This window comes from Crassostrea angulata, chromosome 6 (genome assembly GCF_025612915.1).
Source record: "Crassostrea angulata isolate pt1a10 chromosome 6, ASM2561291v2, whole genome shotgun sequence".
NCBI lineage: Eukaryota > Metazoa > Mollusca > Bivalvia > Ostreida > Ostreidae > Magallana > Magallana angulata.
The window spans coordinates 14,871,013-14,889,603 of record NC_069116.1 but is presented as its reverse complement, the minus strand read 5'-3'; the positions used below and the strand labels follow the sequence as shown (position 1 = coordinate 14,889,603).

Here is an 18,591-nt window from a genome sequence, read left to right as displayed (position 1 = left end):
TGTATGTTTTTTTTCTGTATATGATGCTCAACATCAGTCTTATTATAAATTATAAAATGTTACGTTGGATATGATAGCGGATTTGTTGATACTATCCATTTTTAATAAGGGTGTTTTGTTTACTGCTTTTACGGTGGTATGAGACATCTACATATTGTGGCGTACTTTTTATCGAAATAACCAATCAAATCAGCTATATTTGTTTTGTCATATTTGTCCCCTACCAGCATAGCGCAATATGTCAGAATGTTTACTATAAATCTGTAGGTCATGTGTTTGAATCCCGCTGAGACTTCCATAATTTTACCATTCCAATAATAAGAAAAAAATATTCTTTTGTGAAATGTAGAAAAATTTGAAAGTATTATGAAAGTATTATTTACCCACAGCAATATCGATACGTATGATGTTTTACTGAAAAACAAAAATCTATGTCCCCATATTGCAACAGAAATCATGAATTGTGTTTATTAAATTTAACCCCCCCCCCCCGAAAAAATAATCAACACTTGAAGCCTACGACGGGTAACTGTATGGTTCGTAGGTTCATGTCATTTTTTGGCAATCAAGTGTATTCCAAATCAATCTGTTATAACCGGATTTTTACTTGAATCAGTTTAATGCTTTTGGAATATCAAAAATATAATAAAGAAACTACACATTTCAATTATAGATTTACCAAAATATGAAAATAAAATAATGAATTTAAATGATGCTAAAGGATAATTTAAAAAAATGTATTTGTTTTACCAAAATGTGACAGTAAAATAAATTGCAAGTAATTTAAAAATGTAGAATTACTCAAAACTTGAATATTAATGAATGAGGTCATCTCGGTTAGTCACAAATAAACGAAATAAACATTCAGTAGATCTTGTGATGGAAAAGAGGTGATTCCGAAGAATAATAGAGATATGATTCAAAATAAAGCATTTGACCTTTCAGAACTACCAATCGCTTTTGGCTTATAAAATTGTTTATTTCTATTAAAAAATATGTATCATTTTAATATTTTAAAAGCATCATTATATAGACTATATAAACCTGTCATTTTCATACTGATATTATAATGCTTATTAATTTTAATGAAATTTGTATATCAAGTAAATATCTGTTTATTAATATGATCATAATTGCCAGATTTATTTTTTGAATTAAATAGTTGTTAGTAAGATATGTATGTCATTGTTTTATAACATGTCTATGGCATATTTTTAGGTCAGCAGAAAACAAGCAAAACTGACTACAGAGATATCGAGTGTGATTTGCAAAAGGAAATTATCCAGGATTTAGAGAAGGAAATCCTACAACAGAGCCAGTTTTCCGCATGGTGGTTTAGAAAGTTAATATCATAAGACTGATCGACATGACGCATAAATTTCCCTGATTGAAAAATAAATATACATATTTAAATATGTATATAAATACACGTCTTCCAAACCATACAGACTTTACGTATAAAGAGCCATGCGCAGCTAGATCCAGAGCATTTTGGGGGGGGGGGGTGTCCGACAGCTATTTAGTTTGACGGCGGAGGGTAAGGGCATATTTTTATTGAAATCTAATAACTCAAATTACAGAAGGTTGCAGGGAAGGGGGGGGGGTCTGGACCCCCTGCCCTCCCCTCCTTTCTGATCCGCGCATGAGATTAATAACATCACGATTTACTTCACCCACATGTGATCATGTCTGCGTTGTTTTCTTTCTTTTTACCTAGGATTTACAAGTTAAAGGTCATGATTAAATTGTCCCACAAAACGACCCGTTTGTATTGTGTTTACTTTGGTCACATTTTAGAACAGACACGTGAATACCCGAATCTTTAATCATGTCGAAGAAGGTGGTAGTGGTGAGGGTTTTTCTTTCTTAATTTTATTATTTAATTGTCATTTGTAAACATTCATAAAGAAATGCTAAATTATTTCACTTTGCACACTTATAAATTTTTAGCAAAAAAGTAATGCTAAAAGTGAACAGGTGAAGCAATCGATAAGCCCGTATTTAGCGTAACTATACTCTGATAGTCATTTAGGTAAGCGAATCCATTCATACAGTGAAAAGGGATTTTTGCTGTAAATTCCTGAAATGAAATATTTGATTCTCTGAAGTACTTTAAATCAAATGTATTTTCTTGTTCTTAATTAGTTGTTTTAATTTTCTTGTACCTTGAAACAAATACGATTTTTCTTTCGAAGGGCTACTTATGTAAATTAAAAGTATGGAGGACAGTAACGGTTAATTTTCGAATGTTTCCATCGCTAGCATGCAATACCTAATGAATATTAAAAACCGTAAATACTATTCGAAGTTCATTTTAATTTTGTTTAACCTCTACGTTTTTCATTTTATTTTCCTCTGTTAATGTTTTGCTACCAGACACGAACTATGGTAACCATGCATACACACTTTCATTACCATGTATTGTAACTCAAAGTTGTCCTTCGCAATGTTCTATCATCATGGAAAGCATACATGGTTTTAAACGATTTTTATTAATTAAAATTAATTTTTCTAATGAGATTTAACTCATTTAAAAAGTTTTAAATTCATATCATCATTTTTATTTTCAATCTTAATTTATTGGTGCATGTCTGAACTTTATAGGTAACTGGATCTAATAAGGGGATAGGGTACGCCATAGTTCGAGGTCTGTGCAAGCAGTTTGAGGGAGATGTCTACCTTACTGCTAGAAAGGAGGAGCTGGGCCAGGAGGCCATCAAGAGCTTAAACTCGGAGGGTCTGTCTCCAAAATTCCATCAACTTGACATCACGGACCAAGCCAGCATTGGTCGTCTGAGAGATTTCCTCAAGAATACATACGGCGGTTTGGACATCCTGGTCAACAATGCCGGGATTGCTTACAAGCAAGCTTCTACGGCTCCATTTGCGGAACAGGCAGAAGTGTCAATTAGGACAAACTACCAAGGAACACTAGATCTCTGCAATGCCCTGTTTCCGCTATTAAGACCGCATGCGCGGGTTGTAAACGTTTCAAGCACGGTTAGTACCTTTGCAATTAAGAAATGTAGCAAAGAGGTTCAGGCAAAGTTTTTAAACTACAAAATTACAGTCGACGACTTAACAAACTTAATGCACGACTTCATACAAGCAGCAAAAAAAGGTAACCACGAAAGCAAAGGGTATCCTAGCAGCGCTTACGGCATGTCAAAGGTCGGCGTATCAGTTTTGTCAGAAATACAGCATCGCCAACTTTCGGCAGACCCGCGAGAAGACATCTTAGTCAATGCTTGCTGTCCTGGTTACGTCGATACGGATATGACGTCACACAAAGGGCATAAAACCATTGACCAAGGCGCAGACACACCCCTTTACTTGGCTCTTCTCCCGCCAGGAACCAAAAGTCCAGCGGGGAATTTTGTATCGGAAAGGAAGATTAAGAAATGGAACGAATAATCAGTACACTTCATCTTTGTTTCGTACTTTTATTTCAAATAATTGAGATATGTAAATTAACTTATTTCTGTTATGAATTCTGTGAACTTGTAAGAGTATAAATACCAAATTATTTGTAAAATAAACTATTTGCTAGCAGTTTTTTCAGTTTTGGTATTATTTATTTTCCTTAGCTTTACAGCTATTCCGTGGATTTGAATTTATATGTTTGTAATACCAATTAATCATAAATGTGATCTCAACCTACATTATTTCTGATTATGTATGGATATACATTTGATACCTTAATTTTATGTGATATTGAACTTTACAGGGATAAAAGAACTTACCTTTCAACTTTTATCCCAAATTTTGGTTTGTCATATATCATAATTACTTAAAATTTTAAAAGTTACAAATGCACTGGACAGGTTGCAAAAGATGAAAAATAGAAAAGTTTTCTCAATAGCCAAAAATAACATTAAAAATTATAAAATCTGTGAAAATATGCATTTTTAAAATGGACATTATTAACCTTTAATCGATTAAATCGTATGTAAAGATAACATTTAAAATTTATTAGAATATGTTAACCTTACATGTTTTTCAATAATACGTAAAATCGTCTCGAATCATTAATAATATATCATCAGTGACATAACTAAAATATAACAATGAGGGTGATTTACGGTAGTGTAAAAGGAAAATAATACATTTCTTCATTTTAATGTTTAAATAATAGATAATAAAAATATTAATCTCATTCTCAATAACAATGGAATACGACAGAATTTACATACTACAAACATAGATAACGCCGACGAACATTAATGCATAACAAACACCAATTCTCAGAATACATAGAGTTCAAAATCAAGGCCACCAATAATCTGGCAGTTCATACAGTATGAACAAGTACTTTTAATATCTCTCGAAAAATTGGTTTTAGGGGATATATGATAAAACTCATCATTTAATCTACCCCACCTCCTCTAAAAAATTCGTTGTCAAATCTATTTGACATGCAAAACTTGGGGTGGGGCAAAGACAAATCACTTTTCTTCAAATATACATGGACTAGACGTGAGCAGGGGAAATATGCGGGTGTAGTGAGAGGCCGATTTCTGTTTACTTTATACTTATTCATGTTCCTTGTATTTATTAACTCTGAGTAACTATTGAACATCACCCTCTTTTAAACAATTAATGCATGACACAAAATGCACTTAAACTAACACAAAAATATGATATTGGCAAATCACAGTCAACATGCTAACATACGGAGAAGTCAATGATATCAAGAACATGCTTCATATTCTCTAATCATACGGATAGATGTATAATAACAATTAATATTCATAGTTGAAGTAAAATATTAAATTGCTGATCATTCATGCATCTTAACAAAGATAACAAGCTTAATAGAAGAAAATTTAAGAATATTCTATCAGTTATATTATCGCCATGACACTAATGTTGCATTATCATTTCATTGATATGGATTTCTCAAAAACTGATTGTAAAATATTCTGTGCAATAAAGATGCATAAAAAATGTATAAACTTATAAAGTGAGACATAAAAAAGAACAATATACTACAACATAACAAATAAAATCTCATTATAAACATGATCGTTTTATTCAAAATAGATAGTGATAAATAAAATTTTAAGCATTTTGAATCTGTCTCCAAAACTAAGTACAATCATAATCATATAGAGTGTCTAAATTTCTAACAACAATTAGAATGAAGTTTTCTTATAAAAATTATTAGTTATATGTATCTTAATATTTCGTTTAAAAGAAAATAAAGCCAAATCTAAAATTTTTGCTTTTGAAGTTTCTATAAATGAAACTTCTTTTCAAATCGAACTTTTTACAACATTGTATGTTAAATTAAACCTAAAGTTTAGTTGCTTCATTTATCTAGTCGGTGTCTGTGGTAACGACTCTAATTTCCTCAGTGATTTGGGGACCATTCCTGGTGTTGAGATAATCGGTTAATTTGACATCCATTTCATTTGATATCTCCAAGAAATTACAATCCCAAGCCTTATCTCCTGCATTCAGTTCTAAAATTAAAAGAATGTAACATTTTGAAGACAATTAAATCAATTGATATCAATTTATTACATGTATACTCCGCAATAAAAAGTAACTTTAAAATATTCCATGTACTTAAAAAATGGACAAAATTGGAATTTAACGGTTAGTATGTTTAAGATTATATGTATTTCTGATTTGCTAACATCTGACCCTGTCTAAACCTGATTTGCTAACAGTTAATCCTATCTTACCCCAATATGCCTTTATTTGGTTTTGCTTTACCTTTGCCTTTATCGTTTCCTGTCTTATCCTGATTTGCTTACATCTGATCCTGCCTTACCCTGATTTACCTAAATCTGGTCCTGCTTTACCTTTATTTGCCTACATCAGATCCTGCCTTACTGTGACTTGCTTACATTTGATCCTGCCTTGCTCTGGTTTTGCTAAATATAATCCTGCCTAAATCCGACTTTTCTACATCTGATCCTGCCTCACCTTGATTTGCTTACATTTGATCCTCCTTTGCCCTGATATTTCCTAAAACTGATGCTGCCTTACCTTGAATTTCCTACATCTGATCCTGTCATATCGTGATTTGCTTTCATTTAGTCTTGACTTACCCTTATTTTTGGCAATATTTGATCCTGCCTTACCTTTGGTTCCAACAGGTTGCAGTGTTCATTTGTCTCATTTCCAGTTTGTGTTGCTGCTCCAGGTCAGCTTTCTACAGTTAATGATCTTGTTTGGTCTTCTCCATTTCAAGATAAAAAATATACATGCATGTACTACGTCACGTAAAGAAAACAATTATTTACATTACGATTTTTTCTCAAAATCACAAATTAGATAAAAAGTTTATGAATTAAAAATCATAGCATTTTTATTACAGATGACAGGGTCCAACAAAGGAACAGGTTATGCCATCGTCAAAAACAAATACTTTGGAACCATCGCTGTATGCGACACACTTTTCCCCTTCTTGAGACCACATTCAAGAGTCGTCCATTTGTCAAGCATGTCATGTTTACACGTCATATATTTGTTGATTTTCCTAATATGGGAGTGCATCGCATTAGATTCCCCACGTTATAATAGATTCATTAACGTTAACGTATACTTATGATGTGAAGATGAATATATCAATATGCTCTTTACACTAAAATAATAGGAAATAGTCACTGCATTTTGCTGGGTTTTTTTTGTGTATATTCGTATTTCATATTAAAATATCTCAGAAGCACTATATCTGCTTTTCTGTACATGATCCTCAACATCAATCTTATTATGAATAAAATGTTAAATTGCATATCTTTTAATAGCGGATTAAATGTTGATACTATCCAATTTTGATAAGGGCATTTTGTTTACTGCTCTTAAGGTGATATGAAACTTTTCAACATTGTTGCGTACTTCCTATTGAAATAATCAATTAAATCAAGTTCATTTGTTTTCTCACATTTGTTGCCTAACAGCCTAGCGCAATGTGTTTAACCGTTAACTATAAATATGTAGGTTATGTGTTTGAATCCCGCTGAGGCTTTTATTAGCTGTACCATTCAAATATTTTCTTAAACATATTTTTTTGGTAATATATTGCAAAGTGTGAAAATTTTACACCGTTGAAAGTTTTTTTGAATAAAATGCACTTTTATCTACATTAATATCGGTAGGTGTCCCATATCACCTTAATGTAAAGTGTCTGAGATGTAACAAGTACGTATGATGTTTTACTGTAAAACAAAAATCTATGCCCAAATTGCTAGGAAAATTACTGAGCAATTGTCCTTATTAACTACCCTCCTTCCGGATCTATATGATTCGTAAGTGTAATCAAGGGTCTTCCATATCAATCTGTGATAACCATTTTCTTAATATAAATCATTAGAATGTTCTTAGAATATCAAAAATATAATAAAGAAACTACACACTTCATTGATAGATTTACCAAAACCTGAAAATAAAAATAATTAGTTTTAAATGATGCTAAAGGATACAATGTATTTGCTTTAACGAAGTGTGACAGTAAAAAACATTACAAGTAATTTAAAAATATGTAGAATTATTCAAAACTTGACAAACATTGGATGAATTTATCTCAGTTGGTCAGAACTAAACAAAATTAAATTAACATTAAGTAGATCTTAAGATAGAATAGGGGTGATTCCGAAGAATAAGAGAGAAATGTCTCAAAATAATAAAGTGTTTGACTACCTATACCTACCAATAACACTTTTGGCTTATAAAATTGTTTATTTCTATTAATAAAAAAGTATCATTTAAATAATTCAGCATCATTATATAGATTATGATAAACCTGCCATTTTCATATTGATATTAAAATGTGCACTATAAAAATGAAGTTGAATTAATTGTTTTGTAATTATGTAAATATCTGTTTATATTTTGATCACAATTGCCAGAGTTCTTATTTGAAATACCATATTACTTGATCGACATGAGGCAGTGAAATTTGATATTGTAAATTAAAAAAATATGAATTTTGCAGGAGGGGGGATCTGGACCACCTGACTCTCCCCCTTCCCTCTAGATCCGTGCATGAGATTCACTAACCACGCGATCTACTTTACCCAAATGTGGTCATAGCTATGTTGGTTTTTTTTTACCTAGGATTTACAAGTTATGTAATAGTAAAGATAAAATTGTGTCCCCAAAACGACGCGTTTGGATTGTGATTACTCTGATCATATTTAAGAACATACTCGTGAATACCTCAATCGTTAATCATGTCGAAGAAGGTGGCAGTGGTAAGGGTTAAACTTTCTTAATTTTACTCATTTTTTAGTGTATTAAAAATCAACAGGGAGGAGGGCTTTGGGCAAAGTTCCCGGGAGCTCCTGGATTTTAGGTTTTAGCTTTTGGATTTCCCAGTTTTCTTTTTTGATAATGAGATATTGTCTCCATATGTTACATATACATACTGTACATGTGTGAGGGAAATGTTGAATTTTATAAAAATGTGTATATGAAAAACGGATGCCCCAGCGGAAACCAACTGCATATGACTTTTGATACAAGGCGTTTTGAAACAGCTCCATTTTTACAAAGCAAAACACACAAACCTTAGATGACAAACTTTGGATCAAGTTTATAATTGTCAAATTTGAATAATTTATTAAACCAAAAAAAAGTCTAAATTTTTGGAAAGGTAAAAAAAATAAAAATTCCCAAAGAGATTCAAACTCATGACATACAGAATCAAAAAAAATAAAGTAATGCTTAAAGTGAACAAGGGAAGCAAACGATCAGCCCATATTTAGCGTAACTATACCGATAATCATTTGGGTAGGCGAAGCAATTTATACAGTGAAAAAGGATCTTTGCTGTAAAATCGTCAAATGAAATCTTTCATTCTCTGAAGTACTTTAAATTAAATCAAATGTATTTTCTTGTTCCTGATTAGTTGTTTTAATTTTCTTATAGTTTGAAACAAGTACGTTTTTTCTTATGTTAATTGAAAGTATTGAAAACAGTAACGGCCATTTTTCCAATGTTTCCATCTCGGTAGTATGCAATATCTAATGCATATTAAAAACCGTGAAAAACTATTCAAAATTCATTTTAATTTTGATTCACCCCAGTCTCCGTTTTTAAAATTTCATCTACAAATGTTTTGCTACCAGACACGAACTATGGTAACCACGCATACGCACTTTCATTACCATATGTAAGGTTGTCCTTTGCAATGCTCTATCATCATGGAAAGCGTGCATGGTTTTTTACGATTTTTATCAATGAATGTTTCCGATGAGATTCAAATAATTCAAAAATTTTAAATTTATATCATTATTTTTATTTTGAATCTTTATTCATCTGTGCATGTCTGAACTTTATAGGTAACTGGGTCTAATAAGGGGATAGGATACGCCATAGTTCGAGGCCTGTGCAAGCAGTTTGAGGGAGATGTCTACCTTACTTCAAGGAAGAAGGAGTTGGGCCAGGAGGCCATCAAGAGCTTAAACTCGGAGGAACTGTATCCAAAGTTCCATCAACTTGACATCACGGACCAAGCCAGCATTGATCGTATGAGAGATTTCCTCAAGAATACATATGGCGGTTTGGACATCCTGGTCAACAATGCCGGGATTGCTTACAAGCAAGATTCTATAGTTCCATTTGCAGAACGGGCAGAAGTGACAATTAAGACAAACTACCAAGGAACACTAGATCTCTGCAATGCCCTGTTTCCGCTATTGAGACCGCATGCGCGGGTTGTAAACGTTTCAAGCATGGCAAGTAATGCGATAAAGAAATGTAGCAAAGAGATTCAAGCAAAGTTTTTAAACTTCACAATTACAGTCAACGAACTAACGAACTTGATGAACGACTTCATACAAGCAGCAAAAAATGGGGACAACGAAAGCAAAGGGTATCCTAGCAGCGCTTACGGCATGTCAAAGGTCGGCGTATCAGTTTTGTCAGAAATTCAGCATCGCCAACTTTCGGCAGACCCGCGAGAAGACATCTTAGTCAATGCTTGCTGTCCTGGTTACGTCAATACGGATATGACGTTACACAAAGGGCATAAAACCATTGACCAAGGCGCAGACACACCCCTCTACCTGGCTCTTCTCCCGCCAGGAACCAAAAGTCCAGCGGGGAAGTTTTTACTGGATAGGGAGATTAAGAAATGGAACGAATAATTCGTACTTTCATTAAATAGTTTTTATAATTAAATCTGCAATTTACTCATTTCTGCTGTGATTTATATGCTTATAACTTATGGGAGTGCAAGCACCAAATTGTCTGTAAAATAAACCATTTGCTTGCTGTGTTTTTCACTTGTGGTATTATCTAATTTTCCTTAGCTTTAATGCTATTCCGAGGATTTCAATTTATGTGTATTATAATAACCAATTAATCATAAGTATGATCCTGACCTACCGTATTTTCAATTATGAAATGATAATATGTATAAATATACATGTGCGACCTTTATTTAATATGATACTGAAATTTATAGGGATAAAATAACTTACCCTTGAATTTTAATCTCAAATTTTGGTTTGTCATAACGTTAAATCATAATTACTTAAAATTTAGAAAGTTACAAATGCACTGGTTGAAAAAGATGATATAAAATGAAAGATTTCTTAAAAGCCAATAAACAACAATTAATTCTATGAAAATATGCATTTTGTAATGGACATTATTAACCTTTAATGGAATAAATTGAAATAAAAAAGATAGTATTCAACATTTATTAGAACATCTTCATCATACAAGGTTTACAATAATGTGAAAAATCGTCTCGGATCATTAATAATGTATTATCTGAAATATAACTAAAATATCACAATAAGGGCAATTTAGCGTAAAAAATACATTTCTTCATGTCAATGTTTAAATAATAAATAATGACTAATAATAATCTCATTCTCAACGAAATACGACAGAATTTACATAATACAAACAGAGATGACAGCGACAAACATTTTTTTATTTAATTGTAAGTAATGCACATCAAACACCAATTCTCGGAATACATAGCGTTCAAAATAAAGGTCACCAATAAACTGGCAGTTCATACAATATGAACATGAATATTAAATATATCTCGAAAAATTGGTGTTTTATTTTAGGGGTATTCAGTTAAACACATCTTCTAACCCCCCCCCCCCTTCCCAACCTCTAAAAAAATCGGTTGTCGGTGGGCGAAGCCTAATCACTTTTCTTCAAAATACATCATTTTTCCTTATCAAGATGGACAGGAAGGTGTGAGTGAGGAGAGATATGGGAGTGTAGATAAAGGCCAATTTTTTAATTTTATTTCATATTCCTTGTATTTATTAACTCAGAGTAATAAACACCTTCTTCCCCAAAATATTAATGCATGACACAAAATGCACTTAAATTAACATAAAATATTATTATGGCAAATCACAGTCAACATGCTAACAAAGGGAGAAGTCAATGATATCAAGAATGTTTCATATTCTCTAATCATTTGAATACCAGGTATTGTATAATAGGAATTAATATCAATGGTTGAAGTAAAATATTAAATTGTTCTTCATTCATGTGCCTTAACAAAGATAACAAGCTTTAAAGAAGACAATTTTGATACTGATGTTGCATTATCATATCATTGATGTGGATTTCTCAAAAACTAATTGTAAAAAGATTCTGTGAAATAAAAATGCATAGAAAAAATGCATAACTTATAAAGTGATATATAAAAAAGAACAGGATAAAATTACATAACAAATAAAATCTCATTATAAACATGATCGTTTTATTCAAACTAAATAGTGTTAAATACAATTTTAAGTATCATGAATCCGTCTCCAAAATGGAGCACCATCATAATCTAATAAAGTGTCTTATTTTTAAACAACAATTAAAATGAAGTTTTCTTACAAAACATATCAGTAATCTTAACATTCCTTTTGATAGAAATGCCAAATCTAAAATTTTAAATATCCCTTTGAGGTTTTTGTAAATGAAACTTCTTTTAAATCAAACTTTTTCCACATTTTATGTTAAATTAAACCTGATGTCTTAGCTTGCTTTTATCCAGTCGGTGTCTGTGGTAACAACTCTTATTTCCTCAGTGATTTGGGGACCATTCTTGGTGTTGAGATAATCAGTTAAGTTAACATTCATATCATTTAATTTCTCCAAGAATTCACAATCCCAAGCCTTATCTGCTGCATTCAATTCTAAATTTAAAAGAATATAACATTTTGAATATCATCAATTAAATCAATTTTTATCAAGGTATTACATGTATACTCTTCAATAAAAAGTAAACTTAACAATATTCCATGTACTTTAAAGATGCAAAAAATTGAATTTTAAAAGTAAGTATACTTTAGAGTATACATGTATGTATTTCTGGAACTACAAACTCTAGCACATCTGATCCTGCCTTAGCTTGATTTACTTACATTAGACCCTGCCTCATGCTGATTAACCTACATCTGATCCTGTCCTATCCTGATCTGCCATCATCTTATCCCATCTTACCCTGATTTGCCTACATCTGAACTTATCTTTCCCTGATTTACCCTAATTGATCCTGCTTTACCTTTATATTCCTACATCTGATCCTGTCTTACCCTGATTTGCTTACAATTGATCCTGTCTAGCCCTGATTTTCCTAAATCTGATCCTGGGTCCCTACATCTGATCCTGCCTTACCCCGATTTGCTTACATCTGATCCTACCTTATCTTGATTTGGCTACATCTAATCCTGCCTGTATTACCTTGATTTGCCTTTGTGAAGAGAGCAGTTGTCTCTAACAGGTTGCGGTGTTCAATTTGTCTCATTTCCAGTTTGTGTTGCTGCTCTAACTCAGCTTTCTTTTGTTTATGATCTTGTTTGGTCTTCTCCATGTCATGAACTTGATAAATAATTCATAATGGATAATGGTTTTAACAGAATATACAGTACTGTGTCCACTACAGCATGTTTATAAGGAATTCACTCTTAAAATTATGTTGGTTTTATTGTTCCATGTCTTTAATCATATTGATACGAATTAATTGATCATAAGATTCTAAAAACAAATTTCATATTAGGCTAATCAAAATCATCTGTCTTTGGCACTTTGATTTGCTTCTGTTTTACTCTACAGGAACAGAAGGATTTGATATACCCCTTACCTAGTTTGGTTCTCTCTTGTTCTTTAGAAAGCTTAAAGTCAGCAAGTTTAGCTTTCTGTTCCTCAATCTCTGATTCTAGTCGAAGTTGTGTTCGTGATTCGATTGCAGCATTCTGCATTGCCTGCAAAAACCATTTTAAAGTTGAATAATGATTTCTTTTTAAAAATTTTCTACACTTTTGATTTTTTGTTTTGTTTTTAACTGGGATCATATTTTAGTAATTTACAATGTCTTTAACAATGAAATTACAAAATCTCTCTCAATTTGAAATGACATACATGTACCAGGGTAATGAATGAATCTAAATATAAAAAATTCTACTTTATTTTTTTAATTTCAGCAAGGATTGAGTCTCCTCCTTACTACCCATGATTTTAAACTAAATATCTATTCCTGCTATTTTCTATTTCATTCATTGGAAAATTACACAATTCATCAATGTAATCACAGAACAACTCTGCAAAGACATAGTTTTACCTGGAGACTATCACTGGCATGGTAGCCCCTGAAGACAACCTTCTGAATGCTGTACCCGATCTTGTCAGCCCGCTGGGTCAGTTGGGGGAAGGTTGAAATATCACTCAGGATCTGGGTCCGATTCAGAAACTCTTCAAACCTGACGAAGTAAAAAAAGGAAATTAAAAATAATGGAGTTGTGCTGCTTGTATTGTACAACTATATCACACAAACTACCAGTAATAAAATTTATTCTACGTATCTTTATTTTCTGATCATAGTTGCCATATATGGTATATCATGTTTCTTTAACTTACGAAACTTTCCCAGCAAAAGCAATGACATCTGCACATACAGCACTGAAAAAGGAGAAATGGTTCACGTAGTATCTTCTGAGTTTTAGAAAATGTATCCCCAAATTCTGCTATTTATCAAATGAAAATCCAGACGTTTGTAAAGTTTTGTTCAATTTGCTATTATTAACATTTCTGATAAACTGTAAGCTATCCATACTTAAAAACTGTCTATAGATTTGTACATGAAGATAAAAGTATTGTAATTAACAGAATCCATATCATACATATTGATATTGTTTTCTACTCGGTACATGTACATACTTTATCATATCTGCTATAGGATCTGTTGTGGTGTTGAGCTACAAAATAAAAGAAATGGAGTCATCTGCTGTTTAATCATGTACATGTAAAACATACAAAACACCTCAATAATTCAGTTTATTACATGATTTTTATGACTGATAACCATCAATACTATATGATTTTTTCACAGTAAAATTACAAACGCTGAGACAATTGTTCATTGACACAAATGTTAGAGGTGGATTAATTAATAACATAAGCAAGATAGTGTACACACCATTTTGGTCACATCTTTCAGTTCATAAAACAGCATTAGTTTTACAGTTATCATGGTGTCATCTTGTGTTCTCACATCCTTGACCTGTAATGAAAAACAGCACAAAATGTTAGCCATTTCATTTAAAGCATGCAAAGATAAAAGCAGGTCTGCAGCATCAACTCTGAAAGTGATCAAGTGGGTTAATGGGGAGGGCCTAGCAATGCTGCTGTCTTATGCAAATAAAATAATAGAAAAAGAAGAAAATATATAATTGAAATTAAAGAGCTGGGACCAATTTCTAAAAGCAAAATAAAACACAGATCAACAATTAATTTGCCATATCAAGAGAGAGAGGGAGGAGGGGATGCTCAACTGTGCCCCTTTCCTCTTAAACCAGTGCTTCGTTTTAAATTACTAGAAGGAAATGTAGAATTTTCAAACATATGATGCTTAGTATTAATCGACTAGTGATAGAAGAAATATATATACTTTTTTTTAAGAATGAATATGTAAAAATTTTCTATCAAATGAAGTCTACCGTTTATAATATCTAACACATACCAAAGTAGATTTATTTCAAATGAAGAGAAATAAAAGTATGATTAGCTCTTGTACTGCACTGCAATTGGAGCTCTATTACTAACTGAAAGATACACATGAAACTTTCTTAGGCTCTACCACAGATGGAGTATATAACTATATATTACATTGTAGTAGAACTGATCTGGAATGACGGCCAGCTTTTGAAATACACTTTGCCCCGGGATCATCCTGGTCTTCTCCAGGGGATCTGTTCCATGCCATGTAAACGTATGAATCCTGAAAATTGCATATAAAATTGTAAATATATTTTTATATTAATAGAATAATGCTTATCAAATTTTTTAACAAATGAACAATGCAAAATTAAACTGTTGAATTATGTCCATTTATAAAATTGTTATCGATCTTAGTTTTGATATAAAATTTTGCAATATCAACTTTTATAAATAATGCATTTACATGAATCTAGCAATAATAGTGCACAATTATACACAGCGCTAAATGATATTTATGTGATAGTGTTTATGCTGGCTTGTTACATGAAAGGTAAGTCACAATATTCCTTTTAATCTACAAATCTTTCCTGCCTTAAACACTTCAGGTAGAGGGGGAAGTAAGTAAGTAGGTACACATGTTAGTATGTTATAAGTACAGGTACTTACCATTCTTCAGCCTCTGGCACAAACACAGTGGGTCCCTGAACAACTCTTCTCTCTACATCTGATTCTTTCAGACGTTTGTACACAACAATCAGATGGTTGGCATCGATCTTGGTGCTTTCTTTCACGGTCACAGATTCATACAATAGGGGGTTGTTGAAAACAAAGCATGGTCTGAAAAGTTGAAATAACTGATTAAAAAACTGAATTTAATCCTTTTGATATCAATTTCTCAGCATGCAACTTTAAAATATGTGAGATTTTTTTTGAAAAATGACGAATTAGTTATTATTCACCTTCAAGTAAAATGTATTTGGTTAGGGGTCCATCTAAAGGTAGCATTTCCTTCATCTAAATCCCCATTATCAGAAATTTACTTAATTCAGTCTCATATATGCTTACTAACTGTGCATAGGACAAATCATTGAAGTTTACATACATTAATGAATATTATTTAAATTCATGCCCTAAACATTCTGACTGACCTCTTCAAACATTTGCAAGGAAAAACTCAGTGATAATAATACCCAGTAATACATGTTCTTAAGCATTCATTGACCTATAAACAGCAGCATGTTGGTGAATTGATGTTAGAATGAGAAAATATCCAATAAATTGGCCAAGCCTGCATATGTTTATAAGACTGGTCTTGCTTTTTCAACAATGTCAACAATAAGCCCCCCCCCCCCCCCTTTTTGAAAAATCATATGATGCACATATTTAATAAGCAATGTAATCAAGGCCATTAATATACGTCCCTGACGTAATTAATAAATTTTAAGTGGTTTATAAAAGCTTACCCAGGCTTATGTTGAACTAGTCCATCTCTGTCTTTAACAACTATGTATTGATAAGGATCTGCTGTGTGTTTCTTCAAGTATTGCAATCTTTCTCTGAATAAAAAGACCTGGAAAACGAAATTAAACATATTATCACAGGAAAAGCAGAACATTCCTCAACCCTTCAATAACTGATTTAAGTGATAGGGATTTAACAATCAGCATGTGCTTAAATTCCTGCTTTACCTCTAGGAAATTCACGTATTTGCAAAGTGAAATTTTTGCCAGAATAATTGATTATTATGATGTCTGCAGAATTGCATACATTTTCACTACAAACCATCTAAAAAGATACTTTACGTACATGAACAACTGATATTCTTCAAGAGGAACTGTAGTGATAAAAGTTCTAAGAGAAAGGGAATTGTTTATCTGATGAAAAATAAAGTTCCTAAGTTTTTTTTATCAAAATATTCCCGAAACTTAACTCTATTAACTTCAAACCTGATTGGCCCAGAGTCAAGGTTGAGCTTAAGATTGAAGGCATTCCTTGGCAGAATTTTAAAAGGCAATTCGACTGGGTTTTTTTTTAACATGTTAGGACTGACAAATGAGTGAAAAATTTTAAAAAATTGAAATAGTGATAAAAATCCTTTGATCGTGAAAGAAAATTTTGTTCAAGTAATACATACCCTTTGAGGTCCCTTGACCAGTCTTCCCTCTCCAAGGTAGTTCAAGATTACTGCCTCCTGTCCTTCCAGAACAGTTTTGAACTTCATTCTAGTATAAAATGACTCCTAATTTTTTAAACCTATTACCAAAAAGAATAAAAAATAAAATCATGTTTTAAAATTTCAAACAAAACTAAATGTCAATCAGAAGTTATCCTTGTTTCCTGCATGTGAATGAGTGTAGCTTCACTCTTCCTCTGTACATAAATTACTTTAATTCTCTTACACAAACATATATTTTCTAATCACAAGTCATAGACTCCCCCAAAGTCTCAGTAAGAAATATGGACATTTCTTTAAGACTTTGGGGGAGTCTATGACTCATCCACTTAATGAGGCCGAGTACAGATCGAGTATGCACGCTTTCGCGCAGCGTTTCATTTGTATTGTGACGTCATCTTTTTGCTTGGTTGACACCATGGCGTGATAGTTTCAACTGCAGATATTCAGTGAAATTTGTTGAAAATAGCTCGTTTGATGCATAAATTTGAAAATAAATTGTGGAATAAACATAAATGTCTCCAAGTAAAAGCTATATTTGGTCTCGAATTGAAAACGTGAAGATCGAGGGTCCAGCTAGCCTTATAGCCCCCTGTCACATTTTCTTAACCCGCCTAAATATAGCTTAATACATATATTTCAAGACAGTAACCAGGTATTTTATATTAATGGCCCTTAATATTTGATGTTATACATTTATTTATTACTTAAATATGTCTGAATGTTTTAATAATACTATAAAGATCACCATTTCGGCCTTTGTCAAATAAAAAATAGCTATTATTTGACAAATCTGGGACATTGGGCATACAAAAAACACTTTGATAGGACCCCTTGAACAAACCAGGAGGTAAAAGGTTTTTTTTATTTGACCATTTGATGCCTTTTAGCAATAACTTTAATATGTAGAACAGAAAAAGAAATCCCAAGGGCAGAAGTTTATTAAAAAATGTGCAAAATTGATACATTTCAAGCAAAATCCCATAGGGTCCTATGTTAAAAATTAACAAACTTTGAGATGACCTCTTAAACAAACGGTGTGGTAAATGTCTTATTTTTTTTATTTTAAAGTAATAATTATATCAATAGAAATTCATGTAAAAAATTTCATTCAAAAGTCTAGGGCAGAACAAATTAGACCCGGCCTCGTTAAATTATCATGGCTTGAAGAATGATTTATCTACTTGACAATGCTGAGAGAGGTTTGAAGAAGATAACTTTCATGAGAAATGTTTTCAGCAATTGTTTTGCCGAAATTTGAAGTGATGGGGGATCAACAATGATGATCTTACCTGTAATGTTACACATAAGATACGGTTCAAAGATGGATAATTATTCATTTAAGCTTGTTGCTACTTCAATTTATCTAAATGTAATGAAATTTTCAACAACTCAAAGAACAAAAATCCAAAGTTAGCAATGACACAATTGCTGAATTAGTGAATAGGCTTGGCTTGTCACGATTTCGATTTTGTAAACAAACAGAGTATGACTTCCGG

The 18,591-nt window shown here is 32.1% G+C and overlaps 3 protein-coding genes across 5 annotated transcripts; 2 read left to right on the top strand and 1 right to left on the bottom strand.

The window, feature by feature from the left end:
• The first annotated feature begins 1,326 nt into the window (after positions 1–1,326).
• Positions 1,327–3,555, top strand: LOC128187740 (carbonyl reductase [NADPH] 1-like). 2 transcript variants are annotated; one of them, XM_052858280.1, is made up of 3 exons: positions 1,327–1,342; positions 1,718–1,849; positions 2,605–3,555. In XM_052858280.1, exons 2-3 carry the CDS (start codon positions 1,829–1,831, stop codon positions 3,412–3,414), a joined length of 831 nt encoding a protein of 276 aa, XP_052714240.1. In that variant the 5' UTR covers positions 1,327–1,342; positions 1,718–1,828; the 3' UTR covers positions 3,415–3,555. The 2 variants fall into 2 exon arrangements, with proteins under 2 accessions (XP_052714240.1, XP_052714241.1); XM_052858281.1 differs by lacking the exon at positions 1,327–1,342 and having other exon boundaries at positions 1,701–1,849.
• Positions 3,556–8,112: 4,557 nt separating this feature from the next.
• On the top strand, positions 8,113–10,216 carry LOC128189888 (carbonyl reductase [NADPH] 1-like). Its single transcript, XM_052861674.1, has 2 exons — positions 8,113–8,204; positions 9,294–10,216. Exons 1-2 carry the CDS (start codon positions 8,184–8,186, stop codon positions 10,098–10,100), a joined length of 828 nt encoding a protein of 275 aa, XP_052717634.1. The 5' UTR covers positions 8,113–8,183; the 3' UTR covers positions 10,101–10,216.
• Positions 10,217–10,642: 426 nt separating this feature from the next.
• Positions 10,643–18,591, bottom strand: LOC128189854 (uncharacterized). Of its 2 annotated transcripts, none has more exons than XM_052861629.1 (12): positions 18,385–18,591; positions 17,054–17,141; positions 16,383–16,489; positions 15,586–15,756; positions 15,088–15,199; positions 14,399–14,482; positions 14,140–14,177; positions 13,840–13,881; positions 13,544–13,682; positions 13,067–13,187; positions 12,667–12,804; positions 10,643–12,119 (listed from the first exon to the last, which is right to left on the bottom strand). In XM_052861629.1, exons 2-12 carry the CDS (start codon positions 17,138–17,140, stop codon positions 11,959–11,961), a joined length of 1,200 nt encoding a protein of 399 aa, XP_052717589.1. In that variant the 5' UTR covers position 17,141; positions 18,385–18,591; the 3' UTR covers positions 10,643–11,958. The 2 variants fall into 2 exon arrangements, with proteins under 2 accessions (XP_052717589.1, XP_052717588.1); XM_052861628.1 differs by having other exon boundaries at positions 17,054–17,172; positions 18,385–18,590.

Excerpts from the sequence above, each read along its gene's own strand:
- LOC128187740 (XM_052858280.1), top strand. The coding sequence starts at position 1,829 with ATGTCGAAGAAGGTGGTAGTG. Across the intron at positions 1,850-2,604 it reads TGTCGAAGAAGGTGGTAGTG|GTAACTGGATCTAATAAGGG; the intron begins GTGAGGGTTTTT and ends TGAACTTTATAG.
- LOC128189888 (XM_052861674.1), top strand. The coding sequence starts at position 8,184 with ATGTCGAAGAAGGTGGCAGTG. Across the intron at positions 8,205-9,293 it reads TGTCGAAGAAGGTGGCAGTG|GTAACTGGGTCTAATAAGGG; the intron begins GTAAGGGTTAAA and ends TGAACTTTATAG.
- LOC128189854 (XM_052861629.1), bottom strand. The coding sequence starts at position 17,140 with ATGAAGTTCAAAACTGTTCTGGAAGGACAGGAGGCAGTAATCTTGAAC. Across the intron at positions 16,490-17,053 it reads TGGTCAAGGGACCTCAAAGG|GTCTTTTTATTCAGAGAAAG; the intron begins GTATGTATTACT and ends TTCGTTTTCCAG. Across the intron at positions 12,120-12,666 it reads CTTCACAAAGGCAAATCAAG|AATTGAATGCAGCAGATAAG; the intron begins GTAATACAGGCA and ends TTTTAAATTTAG.